The 21,400-nt window shown below is 52.2% G+C and overlaps 1 protein-coding gene across 2 annotated transcripts in view; it reads right to left on the bottom strand.

The window, feature by feature from the left end:
* The window catches only part of PHACTR3 (phosphatase and actin regulator 3), a 208,429-nt gene that overhangs the window by 173,960 nt on the left and 13,069 nt on the right, over positions 1-21,400 (bottom strand). The window contains exon 1 of one of the 2 annotated variants that reach the window (XM_081559354.1): positions 17,356-17,473. The exons of the other annotated variant lie outside the window; for it this stretch is intronic. Within the exon in view, the coding sequence (XP_081415480.1) occupies positions 17,356-17,473 (118 nt within the window). Of the gene's footprint in view, positions 1-17,355; positions 17,474-21,400 lie in introns of those variants that run through there. 2 annotated transcript variants of the gene reach the window in all.

Consider the following 21,400-nt stretch of genomic DNA (forward strand, 5'->3'; position numbering starts at 1 on the left):
GAAATCAGTCCTCATCCCCTAATGGGCTGGTTGGGAAGCCGGTGAACATTGAAACCTCCCCACGATGGCCTGGGATTTAAACCTCTGCCCAGTGGTCTTAATTCTGCCCGAGTGTTTCTTCCTTCAGCTGCAGGGAAGTCTTGGTCTATAGCCACTCCTATGGGTGTCATTTATCATCACTGTCATCAGGAGCTGGGGTGCTTCCTCCTAACGACTTTCCATCAGTCATGGGCATCAGAACTCAAGTCCACAGCAGCTGTCTTAATGAGCAGGAGGCTTCTTCAGTGTCACCCACCGGGACTGTTCTGAGGACAACCACGGAACTGGATTTTCTTTTTCTTTTCATGTTTTGAATAACTTACACAGAATCACAAGAGCTAATCTCTGAATCCAGAGAGACAATTGTATGTATTCTGCTCCATTTTCTGACATGAAACAGAAGTTTCCCTTAGATGGTGCCCCTGTGCAGCGTCTGGCAGCAGCCTAGACGCTCGGGATCCACTGGTAACAGACATGATGTTCTCATGCCCATGGGACCTCTCTTAGCAAAGACCACAGAGGCGGGACATGTGCTCCAAAGGTAAACTTGGAGAACTCATTTCATCTTTCGCGGAGAATGACAAAGCACAGTAACATGACCCGGGGAAAAGGACGACAGGGAGGGGACAGTAGATTCTTTGGGGATTAACACTAAAGCTTCCCAGGTGGTGCAGTGGTAAAGAATCGACCTGCCAATGCAGGAGATGCAAGAGACAAGGGTTCGATCCCTGGGTCGGGAAGATCCCCTGGAGTAGCAAATGGCAACCCACTCAAGTATTCTTGCCCGGAAAATTCCATGGACAGAGGAGCCTGGCGGGCTACAGCCCATGGGGTCGCAAAGAGTCAGACACAACTGAGTGACTAAGCACTAAAGCAGAGTAACATGAGGTAGAAACAGAATCCAGATCCTAAGGACTTTGTTCATTTCTTACAAGATGCTATAACCTTGCTTCTAAGCAGTTAGCTCCAGAGAAGCAACATGTGAGTTGCAACATGAAAGTAACAGACACCAATGACAAGAATAGCACTTACCGCTTCTGTAGGCTCACATAGCCAGGCAAGGTCACAAAAGTGAAAGTGAAAGTCAAGTGGCTCAGTCATGTCCCACTCTTTGTGACCCCATGGACTGTAGCCTACCAGGCTCCTTTGTCCATGGGATTTTCCAGGCAAGAATACTGGAGTGGGTTGCTATTTCTTTCTCCAGGACATCTTCCCGACCCAAGGATTGAACCCAGGTCTCCTGCATTGTAGGCAGACGCTTTACCGTCTGAGCCACCAGGGAAGTCAGAAAGGTCACAGGTGCTCTGCTAATAAATAACTCCTGTAGGTTAGTGTAACCGCTATTCTCATTTTACAGATGAGGGAACTGAGGAACAGAGAAGTTGATGAACTTGCAGAAGGTTACCCAACTAGTAAGTGGTAGAAGCTGCACTAGAACCCGGGCAGTTTAATCACCACGTCCCATTGCCTCTCACGGCCACGCCAGCCACAAGAGCCACAGGATGTATTGTAATAGGATCTATTTGTTCAGCTCTTCCTAAGTGCCAAGACCTACATGCTTTTCCATAGGCTGTCTTGTGAAATTATCACAACAAACCTGTGAAGTGAGACCCGTGATCGACAGAAACCCAAGACCAGAGAAAGGTTAGGTAACTTGTCCCAGGCAACACAGCTATTTGAGAAGCAGCTCATCGCTGTCCTAGGTGCTGGCCACTGCAGCAGAACAACACAGATGGGCTCTCTTCCTCTCTGGAGCTCATAATTGGAGGGGTAGTAGGGGGAGAGGGAAATGGTAAACAAATAATCTCTAGAAGCATGGACAAATTATAAAAGCAAAAAAGTATTTAATGGAAGAGCAGGATGTTAGGACAGAATGCTCACAAGCTCTGAGAGATAGAATGGAAGAGAGGGGACCAGGGATGGAAGCACACTCAGTCCAAAGTGGAGATGCTCTGAAGATGAAGGTGGCTGATGGCATGAAAGCTGCAACAAACACAGCTGAGAACCACCCAGGAACAAAGGCTGGACACCTGCCCTCAAAAGCTCACCCTCCACTTCACTGAGTGGCCATGACAGTTACCCCCTGCCCCCACTCTCCATGCATCTGGCCACATCCGGCTCCCCGCTGGGGACCACTCTCCCCATCTCAGTCCTCAGGCTTCAATGAAGCTGACCCACTGCAGGTGCTCAGGGCAGGTGTGTTACCCAGCTGGCCAATGAGCCTCCTCCATCCTCACTCTCCAACCAGTGACTGGTCAAGGCTGGACACATGACTGAGGCAAGCTGAATCAGCATCAACCCCAAGCAATGTATTTGCCTTTCTGGAGAACTTGCTTTTTGCTGAGAGTGTTGAGCTGGAAGGTTATGAGTGTGGAACTGCCAAGAGCCAGCCTGTGAAGGCAGCCTGCCTGAGAAGGAGTCCAACACGGGGAAGGGCAGAGAGGAGGGAGGGATAGAAAGAGATTCCGGTCACACGGCTGAGATCAGGGAATAGGAGGCCAGGCTTATTTCCCACTGTCCCCCCACCTCCCTAGGGTAAGCCAAGTTGAATTGGGATGTTTGTTACTTGCAGCTGAAGGCTGACTGGCTCAGCTTTGAAGGGGACAACATGCTAGGAAGCAGACCCTGGTGGCACAGGTGGTAGCAAGGGTCACAAGTCCCTGTTGCCAAGGTGAGGAACCTCTTGTCTGAATCCAAGGGAGAAGGATGGGGAATAGAGACCTGAGAGGCATCTGGGGTGGGGCAAGGGGGCCTAATAGGAGGGGATGGTTCAAGAAGGTGGGCTGCCATTGCCCTCTGGGATGGGAGGGAGGGCCACTGTAATATTGGGACTGTGTCCCTAAAATTCCATGCAATTCACAAGCCGGAGTCCTAACCACTAGTTTCTAAGAATGTGACCTTATTTGGACAGAGGGTCTTTACAGGGTGATGAGTTAAAATGAGATCATTCAGGTGGGCCTGATGCATTACAGCTGACCCTGAGCCAGACAAGCACAGACGGGAGATGGGAAGACCCAGGGAGGAGACAGCCATCTGCACGCCGGCGGAGAGAGGCCTGGAATGAACCACAGCCTCAGAAGAAACCCTCTCTGCTGACACCTGGAGCTGGGTCTTCTGGCCTCCAGAACCAGGAGGGATCCATTTCCCTTCCTGAGGCCACCCAGTCTGCAGCTCTTTGTTAGGACTGTCCCAGGAAACCATGGCCGCCCCTAAGGGGGTGGGGATAGAGGAAAACTAGCCTCCCCAAGGCCCAGCCTTTCAACTGTGCAGAAGGGGCAGGGGTGCTGAGCCTTGCTTGGAACCAAGGAAGTGGGGCCTGGTGGGGTCCAGAGGAGGTGGCGCCTCACCCAGGGGCACGGAGGGAGCACAATGTGGAGTCAAGAGCCGAGGGGAAAGGGCCCACCACCTGCTGCCTGGGCACCAACACCCCTGACCATCTCAGGGAGCCAAAGGGTTTTTATCTAAGAGTCGAGTCTCCTCACCTGATTGTGGTGATTCTATAAATGTAATAGAGTGTCCTGCAACTTACACCAAAAAAGGTGCATGTACAGTCTGGTGACATTCGCCGCGGCCCCTGGTTTAGTGACAGTGCTGCATCCTGTGTTCACTAGCATCCTGTGCCAGGTCAGGGGTCACCATCGAGAGAAGCTGGGGGAGCTCTAGGTACTACTTTTTTGCAAGTTCCATGTGAGTTTAAAAGTATTTATTTTTTAGAATATTTATTCAGCTGCGTTGGATCTTAGTTGTGGCACTCAGGATCTTGGCTGCATCATGTGGATCTTTCATTGAGCACATAGATTCTCTCTATAGCTGTGGCATATAGACTTAGCTGCTCCTCGGCTTCTGGGATCTTAACTGACTAGGGATGGAACCCACATCCCCTGCGTTGTAGGATGGGTTCTTAACCACTGGACCACCAGGGAAGTCCCTGAAAGTATTTCAAAATTTTTTAAAAAAAAGGAAACACACAAAAATGTAAAAAGTCTCACCTCCTCCGTGTGGCTCCCACTCTCCTTTGTCTTATTAACAGCCCATCAGTCTTTCTCAAAGCCAGCCTCTTTTGGCCCCTCAGAATATGAGTTGTGGGGAACCTTCCAGGACACTGCTGCACCCCTGAACAGGGTTGGAGGCCTGCTAGGAGCCAGGAGAAAAAGAACAATCCTCCCACACTTTTGATGCTCTGTGTTTGGGCTTACAGGGGAGAGAACAGAGCGGGCTTTCGCCCCAGTGAGAGGAGCCTGCTCAAGCCGCAGCCCCTTGGCCAAGGACTTGTCCAGGCTCTCGGAAGCCCACTGGGAGATGGTGTGGGGCTTGCTCCCTGTGAAATGCCTAATTCTAGCTTCCAGCCATCCTTCGCTCAGGCGCAGCGTCCCCTGGCCTGTCTCAATGGCAAGCCTTGTCCTGGAGGAGCACAAAGAGGCCCTTGCCCGGGAGCCAAGAGCGGGGAAGTTGCAGCTGAGATGGGGGTGTCTCCCCCTGCTCCCCAGTGACTGGCCCCATTCTTCCCCCTGCCCCCCTCACACTGGGGGCCTGGGAGCATGCACAGCTCCAAACTCCTAAGTGCCTCTCCTGGCAAGTGGAGAGTGTAAATAAACCCTGGGGGGAGGAAACAGGAGCAAGGCACCGTCCCCGGAAGTGGTCCCGGGAGTTGGAAACTCAGGGCGGTGGGGGGAGATTTCTCTATCACTGGGGTCATTAAAGCAGGGGCTAGACTCTCTGCAGGAATGCCAAAGAGGGGCTGGAGGTAAGCAAGTGATACATGGACAAATGGGTACACAACAGACTGATAGATAGGTGATGAACAGCACCTGCTGCTCCCTCTGCCTGGAAGGCTACTCTCCAAGGTCCCTACATGACTAATTCTCTCCTTTCCACCTCACATCACTACAGATGCTCTTGCTCAGAGGCCCTCTAACCCCTCCCAACCACTCTGTTTCCTCCAGTCTGGCTGCAGGCACTGAAAACTACCCGAGGTTTCATCACACACCTATTTCTTTCTTAACTACTTCCCCTCGTCCCAGGAGACTATTCATTCTTTGAAGGGAAGGACATCATAGTTCTTACTGTGACCTCCCTAGCCCCCAAAACAATGACAGGCATACAGTAGGAGTCCAATAAATACTCATTAATGCCTGACAATCACACAGTCCAGGGAGAAAGTTTAGACTGACTTCATTTTTAAGCTCCCCAGAGGGAGTCATGAAGACCACTCCTGGCTCAGAACTCCTGAGTTGAATGCCCTTCAAATCCAGCCCAGCCGTGGTGCCCCCAGAGGGGCTGGCCGGCCCCAGCACAGCACAAGCTCCAGCATCTCCCAGACCCTGGCTGTCAGGAAAGAAACCTCCACATCCGCCACCACAATGCAGGGGCACACGGCCACAGATGTAACGGGCGCCTGCTCCAAATTCAATGCAGAGTCAGAGCCCGCCAGGCACAGAGAAATCTCATTTAAAACTCAGCACCTGCCCAGCAGCTCGGAACAGAGGATCACTGTGTAACTTAGGGCAAGAAGTGGCTCTGGCCTCTTCACATGTACTGATTGGAGTGGGTATCAGTTACCTACGAGACATAACAAACCTCCCCACTACCAGTGGCCCCAAATAATAACCATTACATCGTCCACTTGCTGTGGGCAGGGCTTGGGCAGGACCCCTCTGCTGGACGTGGTGCCAGCCAAGCTGGAGATACCTGCAAGGCTTCCCTCTCAAGAACCATCAGCTGGGGCACCCAGTTTTCCCCAGCAGGATAATCCAAACTGGTGGCAGGTGAGAGGGCCAAACAGAGGCTGCTGGGCATCCAAGTCCTGGGTCCAGAAGTCACACTGTGTCACTTTTGCTGTGCTATGAGCAAGTGTAATACATGGATGCAAGGGGGCAGGAGATGGTCACCCCCCCACCCCCGACAGGAGGGGTGATAAAGTCACACTGCACAAGGGCAGTGGGGTTGGAGGGAACAATGTGGCCACCTGTAGAAACAAACTAAGTATCCCCTTTCTACAGGAGGTGGAGGGCACAGAGTGGGCAAGAGACTCACATGAGGTCACACAGAGTTGGGATGGGAAGCCCCACAATATAACCTAGCAACCTCCCTCTGACCCCCACCACCTCCACCCTGGAATTCAAGTTCTGAGTCCTACACAAGCCAGCAGTGTGCCCAGCAGAGGTCACTCAGCTTCTAATAGGATAAGCTTGGACTTGTCCAGAGGGCAGCTCATGGCTTCCAGGAGGGACATGCTTCTCCTGGGGGCACCAGGAATAACCAGAGCCTGGCCAGAGAGAGGACCCTGGCTGCCTGGCCACCCTCCTCACTATGGGACCAGTGCCCAGCACAGTTCATGGGACATCTCTGACTCTGGGAGCTGGAGGGGCTGGAAACATGAGAAGCCCTTCTATGTGTGGCGAGATGGTTAACTACACCAGGTCAAGGTCTCCTAGCAACCATGGAGCATCACCCTCTACAGGCAGGTCAAGGTGGCCTCCGCGTCAGATCCACTGCCCAGCGTGACCCAGGAGAAGGGCGGAGGGTGTCATTTTCCCAGGCCGAGCTTTCTGCTCTATGAGCTGAATTCACGGACCACGCACCTGGGGGCAGGAAACACAGTTACCTTACACTCAGCTGCAGGTGCTGGGCTGCGGTCAAATACCTCATCCAGCCTCACAACCACCCACATTCTACAAAGAGGGGAATTGAAGTGATGCCTGCTAGAGGGACCTGCCATCAGCAGAGTCAGGGTTCCAGACTGACTGCAAGGCCAGCTCCAAGGCCCCAGGCACCACGTCTCCAGCTGCCTGCAGGAGGGACAAGGGCCGTGTCACTGACCGTGTCCACGACTGCCTGTGGCTTTCACAAATGAGGATAAGTTACAGCAGGACACACACACACATGTGTACATATGCATGCCATGACTCATTCATCCACCGTCCATCCTCCTCCAGCCACTAGCTGACTTCAGCCTGTGACACTCCAGAAGCTTCCTCTGCCTCCTGGCCTCTGCCCAGCAGTTCTCTCTGCCCGGCACACCTTTCCTGCTCATTTGGCCTGGTGGACTCAAACTACCTTTTGGGTCTCAATTCACTGCCCCTGAACACCTTCTCTCAAACAACCCCAGCCTGCCAGCCCCAGAGAAGCCCTCCCCACTTCCCCGAGACTGGCATCTGAGCCCATCCCCACTAGACAACCCACAGAGTGGGCCACATCTCTGCCCTCTGTGGCCTAACAGAAGGCCCTTGATTTGGTGGGTGGGAGGTGGGGAGGAATCTCACTTGCCATGAGCTGTGGGCGTCATCCTGCATCTCTTGTCTCACACTCTCCCTCCGACCTGCACTGGCTCCCGGGATGTCACCCTGGGCAATGTTAACTGGGCCCTCACAGCCCCCCGCCCAAAGAGCTCAGCAAACAAGATGCAACAGTCAGCTCTGTCCAGGTCAGAAAAAGGAAAGAGAAAAACAAACCAACACACCAGTGATTAGAATCTCTGTTTCCTATGAGTGAACAGCTGCTCTGTGCTAATATCCTCCTGGAATAAACCGTTATTAGTTAATTTAAAAAACCACACAGAGACCAATTATTAACAAATCTGTAGGCTTATTTTTAGCCTGGCATATTACTGATAGTTGCCCTCTGAGCTACTGTCCCTTCTGCCTGTCAATCAGCTCCAGGAATTTCCTACAGGTCAAGACCATTTAACCTGCTCATCACACTTTGCTGTTGCGTTTCTGAGGATTTTTTTCCCCTCAGTTTTACTTTTCCTTATGGGTACATGGGACTAGGAATAAGAAAGGGCTGCTGGGTGTCATTACCATGTTTTTACAATAAAAGCGCACCTTGTGCAACTTCTATGAGCAAGACATTCACACTTTGGCTTTTGGAGCCAAAGACACCAAAGTGGACAAGACCTATCTTTGAAGTAAAAAGATACAAATGCGTTTCCCAGAAAGAGTGAAAAATATTGGAAGAAAGTAATCACATTAAAATGCCAATGCTGTTTGCAATAACGGTCTTGAGGAAGAGATAAGTTCCATGAGATTCCAGGGAAAGACAAACAGCCCCTGTGTCCCCCGCCCAGAGCACCTGTCCAGGAGGATGCAGGCAAGAAGTAGTGCTTGGTTTGTTCCATGTGGTATGTTATTAGATGCCCCCCCCCCTTATTCACCCTTCCCTCTGAAAGGATGAGATAAATATTAAATTATCCCTAAATCCTGCATTAGTTCCTATTAAGGCAGAGGCCATTCGTTGCAAAAATTAGGGGGAAAAAGCACAGAAGTTGAAAAACAAGCTGCTGTTGCTTCCACCATCCACATCCCTCCTTCCTGAGCCCAAACCCAACCTCAAGGAGCCTGGGGTCAGCAAAGCACATCGCAACTTCATGTCCTAGCTGGGGTGTGACTCAGCCTTTGACCTCAACCTTTGACTTGGGCCGGTTAAACTAGCCCTGCATTCTGGCTCCCCTGGAAAAGCTCCCTGATGAGGAAGATGGGCACAATACTCCCAGAAGGGCCCCCAGCGCACATTAGTGACCCCTGGAACCAGCTCCAGGGCCATGCAGGAGGGAGGGTGGGAGAATCCTACAAAACTGCCTGATATGTCTAAGCAAGAATGACCATAGGCCAGAAGGGACCCTTCTTTCAACATCAAGGTTCACCAGGGGGGAGCCTCAAAACTGCACAGAATCAGGGCTTCCCACTGTCACCAACAAAAATGTTCAAGGGCCTCCAAGCGGCCTCTGATGGAAACGTCTCCATAACGACAGGTGGGGGTGAATACCAGCTCATCATGACCCGGTCTCCCTACATTCCAGGCGCTCTGCTAAATGCTTTGCAGAAACCAACCCATTGAATCCTCACCACCATCTGTCCACGCAGGGACACTTTACAGGGGGGAAACAAGGCTCAGAGATGTTAGGTAGGATTATCAAAGACACGTAGACCCAGGTGACACCAAAGAGTCCACACACCTGCCAGCTCCCCTCAACTCCTTGTCTGCTGGCCTCCCAAGGCCAAGGCCCAACCATAGTAGAATAGAGGCTGCAGGAAATCCCAGCATGAATGTGACCAAGCCCCTCCCATCAGCCAGTGGACTGTATTCCCTCCCCTTGACCTTAAATTGGGCATGTTCCCACTCTAACAGAATCAGGCAGAAATGAGGACCACAGAGCCTAAGAGGGCCCATGAATACCCTCATGGCCAGGAAACAACATCGCTGGGTCCAAGGAGGATGAGGTACAGGTAAAGAAGAGCCACCCGGCTGAGCCCAGCCTAGATGGTCAACCCTGCCAACCTGCAGACAGCAGAGGAGACAGCACCCAGCCTGCAGCACAAAGGTCTGCAGGCTGTCCTTACAGCATCAGAGGCCACACTGGACACCACACAGAAGAGGAGAGACCTGGGAGGTCTGGTATTTATTATCCATGTGTCCTGTCATTTCACAAGTCAACACCGTATGAACCGCACCCCCTAGCCAGAGGGTGAGATTCCAGGACAAGCAATCCTTCTTTACATCACCCCACACACACCCATCATGCCCCCTGCACACAGGGGCATTTCCTACATCAGCAGATAAACAAATAAGAATGGGAGAATCACAGGTCAAGATGACAATGCACAAGAACATCTCTCATTTCACAGAAACCCACCCCATCTTAGCGATTTCCGCCACACCTGTGTCTCCTCAGTGGATGACCGTAACTACTTCCTTAATATTTGAAGCCCATCTTCTTTTGTTTGCAAACAAATTTGATTTAAAGGAGGACTGCAACCTACCACTCTCTATGGAAGTGTATCCCCATTTACCTGGACATTAACGGGAAAATGAAGAAGGTGGGGGCGGCTAAGGGAACCCTACAGAACAGTGCTCAGATGCGGACAGCCCTGATGCTGGGGAGTTCTGCACAAAAGACCCTGCCAGCAAACAAGCCAAGGTCAGCGGTGACTTGCCCCATGTGACTGCAGAAAGGCAGTCACCCTATAATTAACATTGCCGAGACAAAGTTTTCCTGCCAAAGGGAAGCAGAAAGATCATTTTTGGCAGGTCTTCCTGCCTTTATTTAAATCCCCTGAGCTAGTGATTACAGCAAGGCAAAAATTTTCTCTGCACATGGCTATAAACTTCCAAGAAGTAATGGGACCAAAAACTTAAGTAATGACAATACAACTCAATAGTAAGAGTATTAAGACCAACGGCAACTTTAACAAACTGTTAGATTTAAAACAACCGCATAACAATGTGTGATAAATACATTTATTAAATCTGTAGCCACAGCTTCCACTCTCTACTCAGATCTTGGCAAATTCATTTTCTGACAGCTGACCAATTGACGCCAAAGTCTACTTATGTCCTGACCACGAGATAAGGTGTGTTGCCAAGCAACCCACCCAAATGACTTGCTTTAACACACATGGACACTCACCCCAGCCCATTAAGACAAGACCTGTAGCAACTCTGCCCATGGCTGGTTCTCTGCCAGCTCCTTGCCTGACTTGCAGTAAATAAATCTTCTCCTGTTGGCCATTCTAGTTAAATGAACTAGGAAAGGGAAGAGTACATCTGTGCCTGTGTGTTTATGCGACTACAGATTTGTATGTATTTGTGGCACAGGTTGCTTGAAACAAATGGGATAAACACATGGATCTGCTTCATCTAAAGTACAGAAAGTGAAAGTATTAGCTGCTTAGTCATGTCCGACTCTTTGCAACCTCATGGACTGTAGCCCACCAGGCTCCTCTGCCATGGGGTTCTCCTGCCAAGAATACTGGAATGGGTAGCCATTCCCTTCTCCATGGGATTTTCCCAACCCAGGATCGAACCCCAGTCTCCCCCATTGCAGGCAGATTCTTAACCATCTGAGCCACCAGGGAAGCCCAAAGCACAGAAGGCCTTCCTGGAAAAAGATGAATTTTGAAGCCACTAATGGGTGGGCATGGCCTAGAGTGGCTGGGACAGAGTGGGAGGGGCTGGTGGGTGGGCGGGGCAGAGTGGGTGGGGCATGCAGAATGGGTGGGGCATGCAAAGTGGGCCAGGCTTGAAACTCACCTAGATTCTAACTCCTCTTCACACATATGTCCCCAGGGCCCTCTGGCCCTCTGACCCTACCTCAAGGGTTTGGAGGAAGATTAAATAAAAGGAAGCAAGATGCCCCAGTGTAACACTGAGCTGACAAGCATGTTTTCACTTCAGCCACTGAAAATTTACCAGATTATCAGCCAGTTAGAGAAGGGGCTGCAGATCGACCCACAGGGTGTCCCCACGTCTTCATCACAGGGTCCACTGCCTCCCAACTTTATTCACAGAGGATGGAATGATCTCAAGGTGATTAGGAGATGTCTGAGGAGTCCATTGCCCCTTCACAGCTGTGAAACCAACGACAGTGTCTGTTACAGACAATAGCTCAGTGATCCTCACCCACCTGGAGGAATGGACAATATTGACCACCATGTTACAGACAAGAAATGGAGGTTCAGAGAGGTGAAGTGACTTGCCCAAGGTCACACAGCGTGTATGTGGCAGAGCCAGACCTGGGATTCCTTTGTCCAGCTCCAGGCATAGAATCTCTTTGGATGTCATTGTTTTCTTTGTCAAACAGACCCATCCAGCCAGAGCCAACCATGGCACATTGTAGGTGCTCTGGAGGAGCTCACTGAATTGAGATAAATTAATCTTGTGTGGATAAGAAATGACCTCTGCTTGGGTGTCCTGCCCTTAACGATGGGAGGTGATCCTTGAGGGTCTCCAGCACAAGGCCTCCCAGACCACGTCCACTCTGTCTGCACTCTGACTTGTCTGTTCAGTCAACGGACAACCACTGGGGAACAGCCATGGGCTGCACAGCCAAGGAACAAGGGATAAGGACCTACCCGTGGGATCTTCCACTCCAGAGCAGTGCTGACTGAGCCTCCCACAAGGATAGAATATTCTAGACCCATGCTATCTAACATGGCAGCCGCCAGCCACGTGTGGCAACTGAGCACTTGAGATGTGACCAGTGAGACCAAGGAAAGGAAATTTTAAGGTTGATTTATTTAATTTAGATTTAAATTGCCATAAGTAGCTAATGACTATAGTCCTGGAGAGTGCTACCCAGCAGGAGAGACAGAGCATAAGCGAGTGGGTCAAATAAGTGAGATCATTTCAAAGAGTGACCAGTGAGGAGATGGAAAGTGGCTGAAGTGACCACAGGGATGGGGTGGGGGTGGCACATAAACCCTGGACCCTGACTGTGTCTGACCTTCTGCCAAACAGCCACGCCTGGCACCTGGGAAGGTCCCAGGGACAAAGTTGTCCCTTGTCACTGTCTTCTGTGTCCAGTTAAGGGAGCAGGGGATGAGGAACAGAAGTTTCAAAAGCTTTCAATCACTTCCTATGAGGAATGTGCCATGCTTTGATAACCAGGAAAAAATTCTAAGTTTTTAAACTGTATTTTTTTAAGCATTCAGCTTTTATGTTTAATAACCCCAAAGAAGAAGCTGACGAGGTAATTACTGAAGAGTTCTATTGCTAATTAAGCCATGGAGATGCTCTGCAAGGGGCCACAGGGAGAACCCCAAAACTCAGGGCTTCAGAGCAAGAGAGAATTTGAGGAAAGAAGCCCGGAAGAACCAGGCCATGGAGAAAGCAGGCTGAGAACCCCTCGTCTCCAACCCGCGTGGGGTGCCCATAAACAGCAAGCCTAGAGTCTGGGGTGGGGCTGTGTCTGTGTGTCTGTCTGCAGCTCAGGATGGGAGTGGATGCTCTGAGGATTTCACCCTCTCCAGGCCATGAGCAGAGGTGGACCTGTCCCTGCAGAGGGGCATGGCCCCCGCCCCCTCCACACTGAGCCTCCAGCCATCTCGAGTTGCCCCTGAGCAGCTCAGCCACAGCGAGCCCATCCAGCCACCTGACCAGCCCCAGGCCTCATCCACTCAGACACTGTGCCTGGTCCCATAGATGCTTACCAAGGCCTCCAGTGGGCAGTCGGTGATGGGCTCCCAGCCTAGTGGGGATGGTCCACTGAGAATAAGACCTAAATCCCAGGCAGTGATGAACATTGTGAGCAAGTTGGGATGAGAACTGGGTAGTGCGGGCAGGGCAGCTACTTAATCTCATCAGAGGAACAAAGAGGGCCCTCTGAGGAGTTAACATCAGATCAAGACCTGGGCATGCAGGAAGTCAAAGGACACAGTGGTCTGGGGCTCAGGAGGCAGACAGGTCAGAGCAGAACCCACTGGACACATACCTAGACACACACACACGCAGAGAAGTTGTCAGCAAAGACTGAGACAGTGGCTCAGGGAGGACTAGACTCAGTGGGTCCCTGGATCTGGTCCCCTGACCCATACCATCAGCATTACCTGGTCACTGGTTAGAAATGCACTTCACTGGCATCCACCACAGGCTGAACCAGAAACAAAGGGGGTGGGGTGAACAGGTGACTTCCGGGTGACTCTAATCCACACCAGGGTTTGAGAATCAGCAGTCCTCCAGGGAGATTTTGCCCCCAGGGGACACCTGGCAAGTCTGAAGACATTTTCAATGGTCACAGCCTGGGGCTGGGCTGCTACTGTCATCTCAAGGGCAGAGGCCAGGGATGCTGCTAAACATCTGACAATACACAGGACGCCCCATAGCAGATCAGTGGTGCTGAGAAACCTGCTCAAGATCGAAAGATCCCTACCTGGTTGCACAGAAAAAGACAAGTTGCAAGTTCCCACGGAAACATTCTAAACAGCTGACCTGGTAACTCTTCATTTAGTCTCTGGTCCTGCTCTCTGGAAACCAGGAAGAGAGCTGAGAGTAGAGGGAAAAGACAGTAAGGGATGGCCCTGCAGGGACCGCTGCGTGTTGGGTGGGGAGAGGAATAGGGGGAAGAGCAGGGAGCCAAGAGAGGACAATGCAGCGAAAACCCAGGGAGGAGAGAGTGGTGGGGAGAAGGGGACCAGAAGAGCAGCGAAGGGACAAAATGAGGAGGTGGCACGCAACTAGATTGGGAGGAGGTCCACATAGGACCAAAGCCACAGTCTAAGAGCTGATAGAATTCCTTGAGACTAGGAACTCAGAGGGAGGAAAGGTGATGGGGATGCCAAGTTGCCTTTTTAAAATTTTAAGTTGTGACAAAGATCCTGACCATACTTGTGGGCACAGAGTGAGGATTTGCAGACAGGAACCCTGGAAATCTGCCTACAGAATCATGAGTGGAGCAACGATGTGGAGAAAGCATGAGGGTCGGTCCTCAAGGAAAGTCCTTCACCCTTGCCAGGCAGTCCACAGCCACAGATGCAGCCACAGAGAGATTTAACACACTAATAAGGCCACAAAAAGATGCTCACACTCGCCAGCAATCACAGAGCCACAAATTAACACAACGAGAAGCCCCTTGTCACCCTTCATGAGAGAGAAAACCAGATGGACAACCCCAGGCATCGGGAAGCCTTTGGAGAAAGGATGTGCTCAGATTCTGAAGAAGCATCATGGGTCCATTTTCCAGGAGGAAGCGATACCAGAAAAATGTTAAATGTAAGCCTCCTGTGACCTAGACACACCCTACAGGAAACTCACACAGGAGCACAAGGAGGCTTTGCCTGGATGACCACTGCTGTATCGCTTGTAATGGATAAAAAATGGAAACACACATATAGCTCAACTGAGAAAAACATATTCTTCAAGATACTATGTGGTTATTAAGAAAAAGAAACGGAGATATACTTGCCACGTGGTGAGACCTCCTCCAAGATCCAGTGTTGAGTAGAAACCCAAACTGGAGAATCTTCCATGTGGTGTGAAACCACTTGTGTTCTCTTAAATGCCTTTTCCCAAAATCCTGTAGATATAAACATGCAGGAAAATGTGGAGATGCTCCATGGAGCTCATCACAGAGATAACATCTGCAGAGGGAGGGAGAGGGGCATCGCTGCTTACTTTCCTGTGATGTTCTGAGTTTCTGTTATGAGAATACTGATGTATTAAAAATGCACTTTGGAGGGGAAAACAGCAAATGCCATTGTGAGCTGTTTTATAAAAACAAAGAAATTGTTGTTTCCAAAGATGGAAGCAGGTGACTGTGCACCAGGTCGTTCCACAGCCGGCTCATCAGCCTCACTTCAGAGCAGCAGGTGGATGAATGGGAGAGGTTCTTCAGGGAAAGAGAACTGAAGGGCTGGATTCTACAGCCTAGTGAAGAAATGCCTCAGGTGGGTGTGACAACACCACCAGATTCTCTGGAAGCCAAGGTACCATGCATTGGGAGACGATCCCATCAGGGGATCATTTCGAACAGGCCATTTTGAACGATTTGAAAATGAATTTTTAAATGGGTTTGCCCAAAGAGAAGCATGCACTGACTCAGAAAGAAGTGAGCCCCCCATCAAAAGAGGTATGCAAGCACATGCCAAGCCAACAAAGCAAAGCAGTTGTAGAAAATGCTCCCCTAACCCACCCTTCCCACTTCAAGCTCCCAGGCTGCTTCCAACCTGAAGATTCTGAATCTTTTTCCACTGGAACTCCTGAGTCTAACGCAGTTCTTAAATACTTCATTCATTTTTCCTTTTCAGTAAGGTTCTACCACTCACGGAATTCTATACATAGAGACGTTTCACCCCAGGTCTCTGCTCTCTGGGTCCCCTTTTGCGCATGTGAACCTGAGACTAACCCAGGCTTTCATCCTCCCACGGCATCACTGTACCACGGACGTCCAAGCCCTTTCACCTCTCTCTCAAGTGGACCAGCACGAGTCACCTGCCAAGCCCCGTGTTCCCACCCATGGAGGCATCAACTCACAGACAGCCAAAAAGCTAAATCCTCCATAATTCCCATTTCAAGTTTGCGTCCTTTCACTGCCAGGGAGACAAAAGGAGCTGAGAAGGATTCTCTCGTGAGGAGCCACTCAACTTCCATAATTGGAACAATCATGGATGTGTATCTCTGACACAGAGGAAACCAATCCATCATGGAGTGCTGAAGGCTTAATCCCCAATTTCTAATAAAAGGATTAATTAAAGCCTTAAGGGTCTGCTTAGAGCTGCCTGTGCCTGAAACTCCAAGGAAATTAACTTGCCCTCCCAGATACCAAAAACAAAAAGCCAGGGATTTCCTCAGGCTGGTACCTTAGTTTGACCAAATGACACAGTGTCAACAGTCCTAACAAAGAAATCTTACAAGCCTTGTATGGGTTTATTGTTTAAAATTTCAGATTGGGCCCTGGCGCCCACAGAGCTGCCTCTAATGGGTCTTTCTTTGCAGTTAAATAGTGAAGCTGCTCTGTGTTCCAGCAAAGTGAAGGAATCTCCCTACAAAGCCGGATCACCCCAGCCCCAGGGGCCGTGTGGAGCTGGACGCCCACCAGTTAAGGTGATCAAGTCCCCATCTGGGGCTGGTGCCTTCAGAGAGAAAGAGTCATCAGAGGAAGGTAAGAGCAACTTATTGTCAAAACAGAACGTGTGAAGGGACCCTGCTTCCCTAGGATACGAATGGAGTCCTGTGGCTCCATACCAAAACACCAGCTTTTATTCTTTTTTTGAAACCTACATTTCAGAAGCTCAGACTTCTCCCTGTGAAGTGAAAATTGCCTTCTGGTGGAGAAAGGTTTTAATGATCACTTTGCTTCCTGCGTCTCCATGGTGACGGGCGCACAGCCCACCCCCCCACCCCCTCCGCTTTATTAGGCCTTTCTTCCTCTCTGGAAAGTAATCAATCAAGCCTTATGGACGCCTTTGTGACCGGATTTATCACCTAAACAATCGACGCTGCTGTGGGGGTGGGGAAGTGAACGAAGTCCATATAATTTAATGAAATCGGGCTCCGTCCTGGCGCACGCACGCCCTTCATCTCCCCGTGGCAGCTCTGCCAACACACCTGTCCCGGGAGGCGGGTGGGCGCGCCCAGGTGCGCCAGGCCCCGCCGACTTGGGAGCCCCGCGGAAGCCCCTCTGCGCGGCGGACGCACGGAGCGCTCCCTGCCCGAGAGGGGACGCCCCAGCCAGGCCGCCGGGGCCACCGAAGCTGGGGTCCGGGGGAGGGAGGCAGAGCTCGGAGCCGGCACTGGCGGAGGCGCCCACGGGTCTGTCTCTGGTCCCCCAGGTGGTCAGCACCCAAAGGAAGGCAGCCGCTTGGAGAGGACAGCAGAGCCCACCAATCCTCAAGGAGGGCGGATGCGGAGCGCCGGTCTCTACCAGGAAAACCCGCTCCTCCTCGGACAAAGGGCTCTCCGCCACCTTACGGGGAGCCTGAGCTCCCGGGTCCTGCCGCGGCTCCCCAAACGCAGACCCGACGCGGAGCAGCGCCAGGGACGTGCGCCCAGCGCCCCCTGCCCTGGCCTTCCCCGCCCGCCTGGCCGCCCCCGCCCTCCCATTACCTGGGTTCTCCCCGGCGTCCGTGGAGGAGGTGGCCGAGGAGTCGGTGAGGACGCTGGGGTCACTCTGAGAGCGGCCCCGCGACACGAGGCAGCTGCTCTCGTCCTCGGACGCGGCCATGGGCCCGGCGGCGCTGGGGCAAGTTGGAGGGAGCCGCGTGCAATCAGAGCATCCAGGCGGCCAAGGTCACTGGCCAGGGGGCTGGAGGGGGCGTTTTTTAAAAAAGGAAAATCAAAAAGGACAGGGAAAGGGAAGGAGCCGGAGGACGAGGCCAGGGCTGGCTTCAGAGCGGTGAGACAATAGCCTGGCGGCGGCAGCCAGGCGCATCCCGGCGCGCGCGGCCTCGCTCCGTTATTTGTTCGTGTTTATTCCCATTCTTCAGTCTATATTCCAGGAAAAAAAAAAGTTGAACCAGGAAATAAAAACTTTTTCTTGTCAGTGTTTATTACGTGCTTGGGGCAGGGGGTGATGTCCAGGAATTTCTGGGGGCGCTCCCTCCCCCCACCCCACCCCCCACCCCCCAGGGAAAGAAAGGAAAAAAGAAGAATCTTTGCTCTGGCAATAGCTTTAATCTGAAAGCTGTTCTTGGAGCATCTGTTGGAAAACATTAGGATTCTCCCATCATGCCGCGCGAGAGGAGCCTGACGTCACGAGAGAGGGGAGTGAGAGCCAGCGCCGTGATGGGGAGGGGTCTCAAATACCTGAACTGCACGCCGCCGGCCCTGAGGGAAGTGGGGGCTTACTCCTGAGTTCTGGATCGCCCACCCCCACCCCAGCCGGGCTCTAGAAACAAGGAGTCCACATACTGCTTCCTCCCCCTCCCCCAGCTGGAGAGGGTGTCTCCCTCGGTGGAGGCAGGGCCTGATCTCCCCAGCAGCGTCCCAGAGGTTCCCTGCCCGGGTGTCCACCCTTGGGGATTTGGACGGGGGGGGGGGTCTTGCTGCCCAGGAGCCCCCTGGAATGAGGGGCGGGGCGTTCCCGAGCTTTATCCCCGCCCACCGCATCCTTGTCCTCTCTGCCCACCCTTTCTTGCCCCACCCCTCCTTGCCCCTGAGGAGAGAGGCAGGAGGGGTGCCTGGCTCCTGCCAGGGAGGCTTCCCCCAGATTCCTTGATGGAGTTGAGGAGGCCAGGGGAGGGAGGTAACACCCGCTAGGGCTGCCACTTACAGAGGTGTCCCCCAAGGTGTTAACGAGCAATTCTCACCCTGCTAGATGGGGGGGTGGCCAGGAGGCGGGGAAACACAGGCTACTCCCACATCAGCTAAGGCAGGGACCCGAGCGCAAGGAAGAGGAGGCCAGCCTTGTAAAGGGCACAGAGAGGGACACGGTGGGGAGCGGTGTCACACAGCCTGGGCTAGGAAGGGGGCCAGATGCCTAGAGGGACACCGGGGGAGGGTGCGTCAAGCTCCCATGGGCGGGATCCCATCTCAGCCCCTCAAACCACCCCAAGGAGCGGGTGCTGCTCTCAGCCCCACTGCGATGACAAAACCAACTGGGGCTCAGAGAAGGAGCATGCCAGGGGTCCCACACCTGGGCAGAGCCCAGGGACTTTCCTGGGCTGCTCATTCATATCTGGCCCTGAAGCAAGGCTGGGGTGCAGAGGGAGCACCTGGCAGCATTGGGTGAAGGACCAAGGACAGAACTGAGACATGGGGACATGACGGTCCTCACTGCACACGGGGCTTTGGGCTCTTAGAAGCAGGTGCCTCAGAGAAACCAAACCTTCCTTCCTTCCAAAAACCCCCACAACCCACTGTGGAGTGGGTGGGCATGCCAGACATTGGGGATCCAACAGAAACAAATGAGAAACACTCCCAGTGGGTCTTCCAGGTGACGGGAGGATAGAGCTGAGAATGGTGGCCAATAAATCAATAGAGGACCCCCAAAACATTTCACTGGAGTTGTCAACACGTTGTTGTTGTTCAGTCACTTAGTTGTGTCCGACTCTTTGCAACCCCATGGACAGTAGCATCCCAGGCTTCCCTGTCCTTCACCATCTCCCAGAGTTGGTGCAAACTCATGTCCACTGAGTTGGTGATGCTATACAAGCCAACCACCTCATTCTCTGTTGCCCCCTTCCCCTCCTGCCCTCAATCTTTCCCAGCATCAGGATCTTTTCCAATGAGTCAGCTCTTCGCATCAGGTGGCCAAAGTGTTGGAGCTTCAGCATCAACACATACCATGAAGCAAAGAGGAACTTGCTAGGACATTTTACTAAACACTTTTTATCCACATAAAAATGTGCTGGATGGGGAGCACCTGGCTCTGAGCTGAGCCCTTTTCTGGGGTGGCAGGGGGAGGGGAGGTATCATTTCTTCCTCACAAGCCTCAGAGGTGTGAGCTACCTTAGAGGTGAGTGTACCTGCCCAGGTCATAAGCCAGGACAGGCAGGGCCGATGCTCCTGGTCTGGGGTCTCTCCAAGTGTGTCCTCAGGCAGCCCCAAGATCCTGGCTGAGTCCTGGCCCAAACACAGGCAGGTGTCAGGAAGCCCTCAACCTCATTATCAGTGCCTCCCACATCTACATGACAAGGCCTGCCATGGGCCCAGCCAGCAGCAGATGCAGAGATGGACCAGTGGGGTTGGGGCACCTGGGGGAGCTCGGGCAACAGCAGTCCAGGGTCACCGGCAAAAGGAGGAGAGAAGGAAGGTGGCCTCAAGGGCTTCCAGCTGTCTGTCCCCCACCCCCCACCCTCATGCTTTGGGGCTTTCCCTCCTCAGAACCTGTATTGCTACTGACAATATTTTTCCTTTAATCAATCTGTTTGGTCCCTGGGTCAGGAAGATCCCCTGGAGAAGGAAAGGGCGACCCACTGCAGTATTTTTGCCTGGAGAATCCCATGGACAGAGGAGCCTGGTGGGCTACGGTCCATGGGGTCAGAGTCAGACACGACTGAAGTGACTCAGCACAGCACAGCATGGCTCAGCACTTAAATGCATTTTAAAGGAAAGCATCACTCCAGAGACAGAAACGTAGCCTCCCTGTCACACCTGGGGAGGACAAAGGACACAAGGATTGTCTATAGTTGCCAATATTCCCCCAATGCCTTGTCCATGTATGTACCACATAAAACCATTTCTAGTTCCTTTGGGTGGTCTACACAGCCGTGCCTGCTCCCAAGTGCATGCCAAGACTTAAAAGGCACAGAAAAGGATAAGACTTAGCATTTGCTCCAGGAGCTCACGTGGAGATTGCCGGGGGAGAGGTGTGGCGCACAGGCAGAAGGCAGGGGTGACAACCAAAATGTAGTTCTTAAACATATATGTCAGTACCACATTGATTTGTTTGAGCCAGGTAGGGAAGGAGCTAGCCATTGTATTTTTCTCTGGCTTTGAAATGTTCCATAATAAAAACAGTTTCAGGTTTAAAAAAAATTAGTGATCCCACCTCTACTGATCAGGAGAAATAAAAGTCCGGTGAACTGCCGAAAGGAGAAACTTGGACCTTTCAAGTCATCCACACCAAGACTGGGGCCGGTGGGAGGTCTGCAAAGGTCTGGCCCCCGAGGTGTGCACAAGGCTGCTGTCTGCAGGTTCCAGCCTGCAGGATCCCCAGGAAATTGTGAAAGTCACCAACTGTCTGTCCTCAAGATTTCTGCAGGGGCCCATGAAACAGGTGTTTCTTGACTGAACCAATGAGTACACACACAGTGGGGTCGACACATTGCTGCTCCAGGAGAAGAGACTCAGCATCTTCAGAACCCCAGTAGCTCCAGGCTTTCAGGGACAAAGGTGGTCACATCCTGACCCCCCTTCCCCAATCCTGATGTTTCTCCTGAGGCTCCAGGGAGCTGTCCTTCCCCATCACAGGAACAGAATTAAACCAGCAAATTCAAATGCTTAAAAAGACCTATTCCAGCCAAGCTCTTAGGGAACCAAGCTCTCTGTCCAAGCTCTTACAGAACCAATGAAAGAGGGTCCAGAGGTCATCCCCCAGGATGGGGATTCAAGACCAGAGAAAAGGGGAGGGTGAAAATAAAGCAGGTCCCCCAGAACCTGCAGTGAGGAGGGGAGCCCTGCCCTCTGCTGGTTACAGGAGGAACTGCAC

Source organism: Giraffa tippelskirchi, chromosome 13 (genome assembly GCF_054371585.1).
Source record: "Giraffa tippelskirchi isolate mGirTip1 chromosome 13, T2T-mGirTip1v1.2.pri, whole genome shotgun sequence".
NCBI classification, from domain to species: domain Eukaryota; kingdom Metazoa; phylum Chordata; class Mammalia; order Artiodactyla; family Giraffidae; genus Giraffa; species Giraffa tippelskirchi.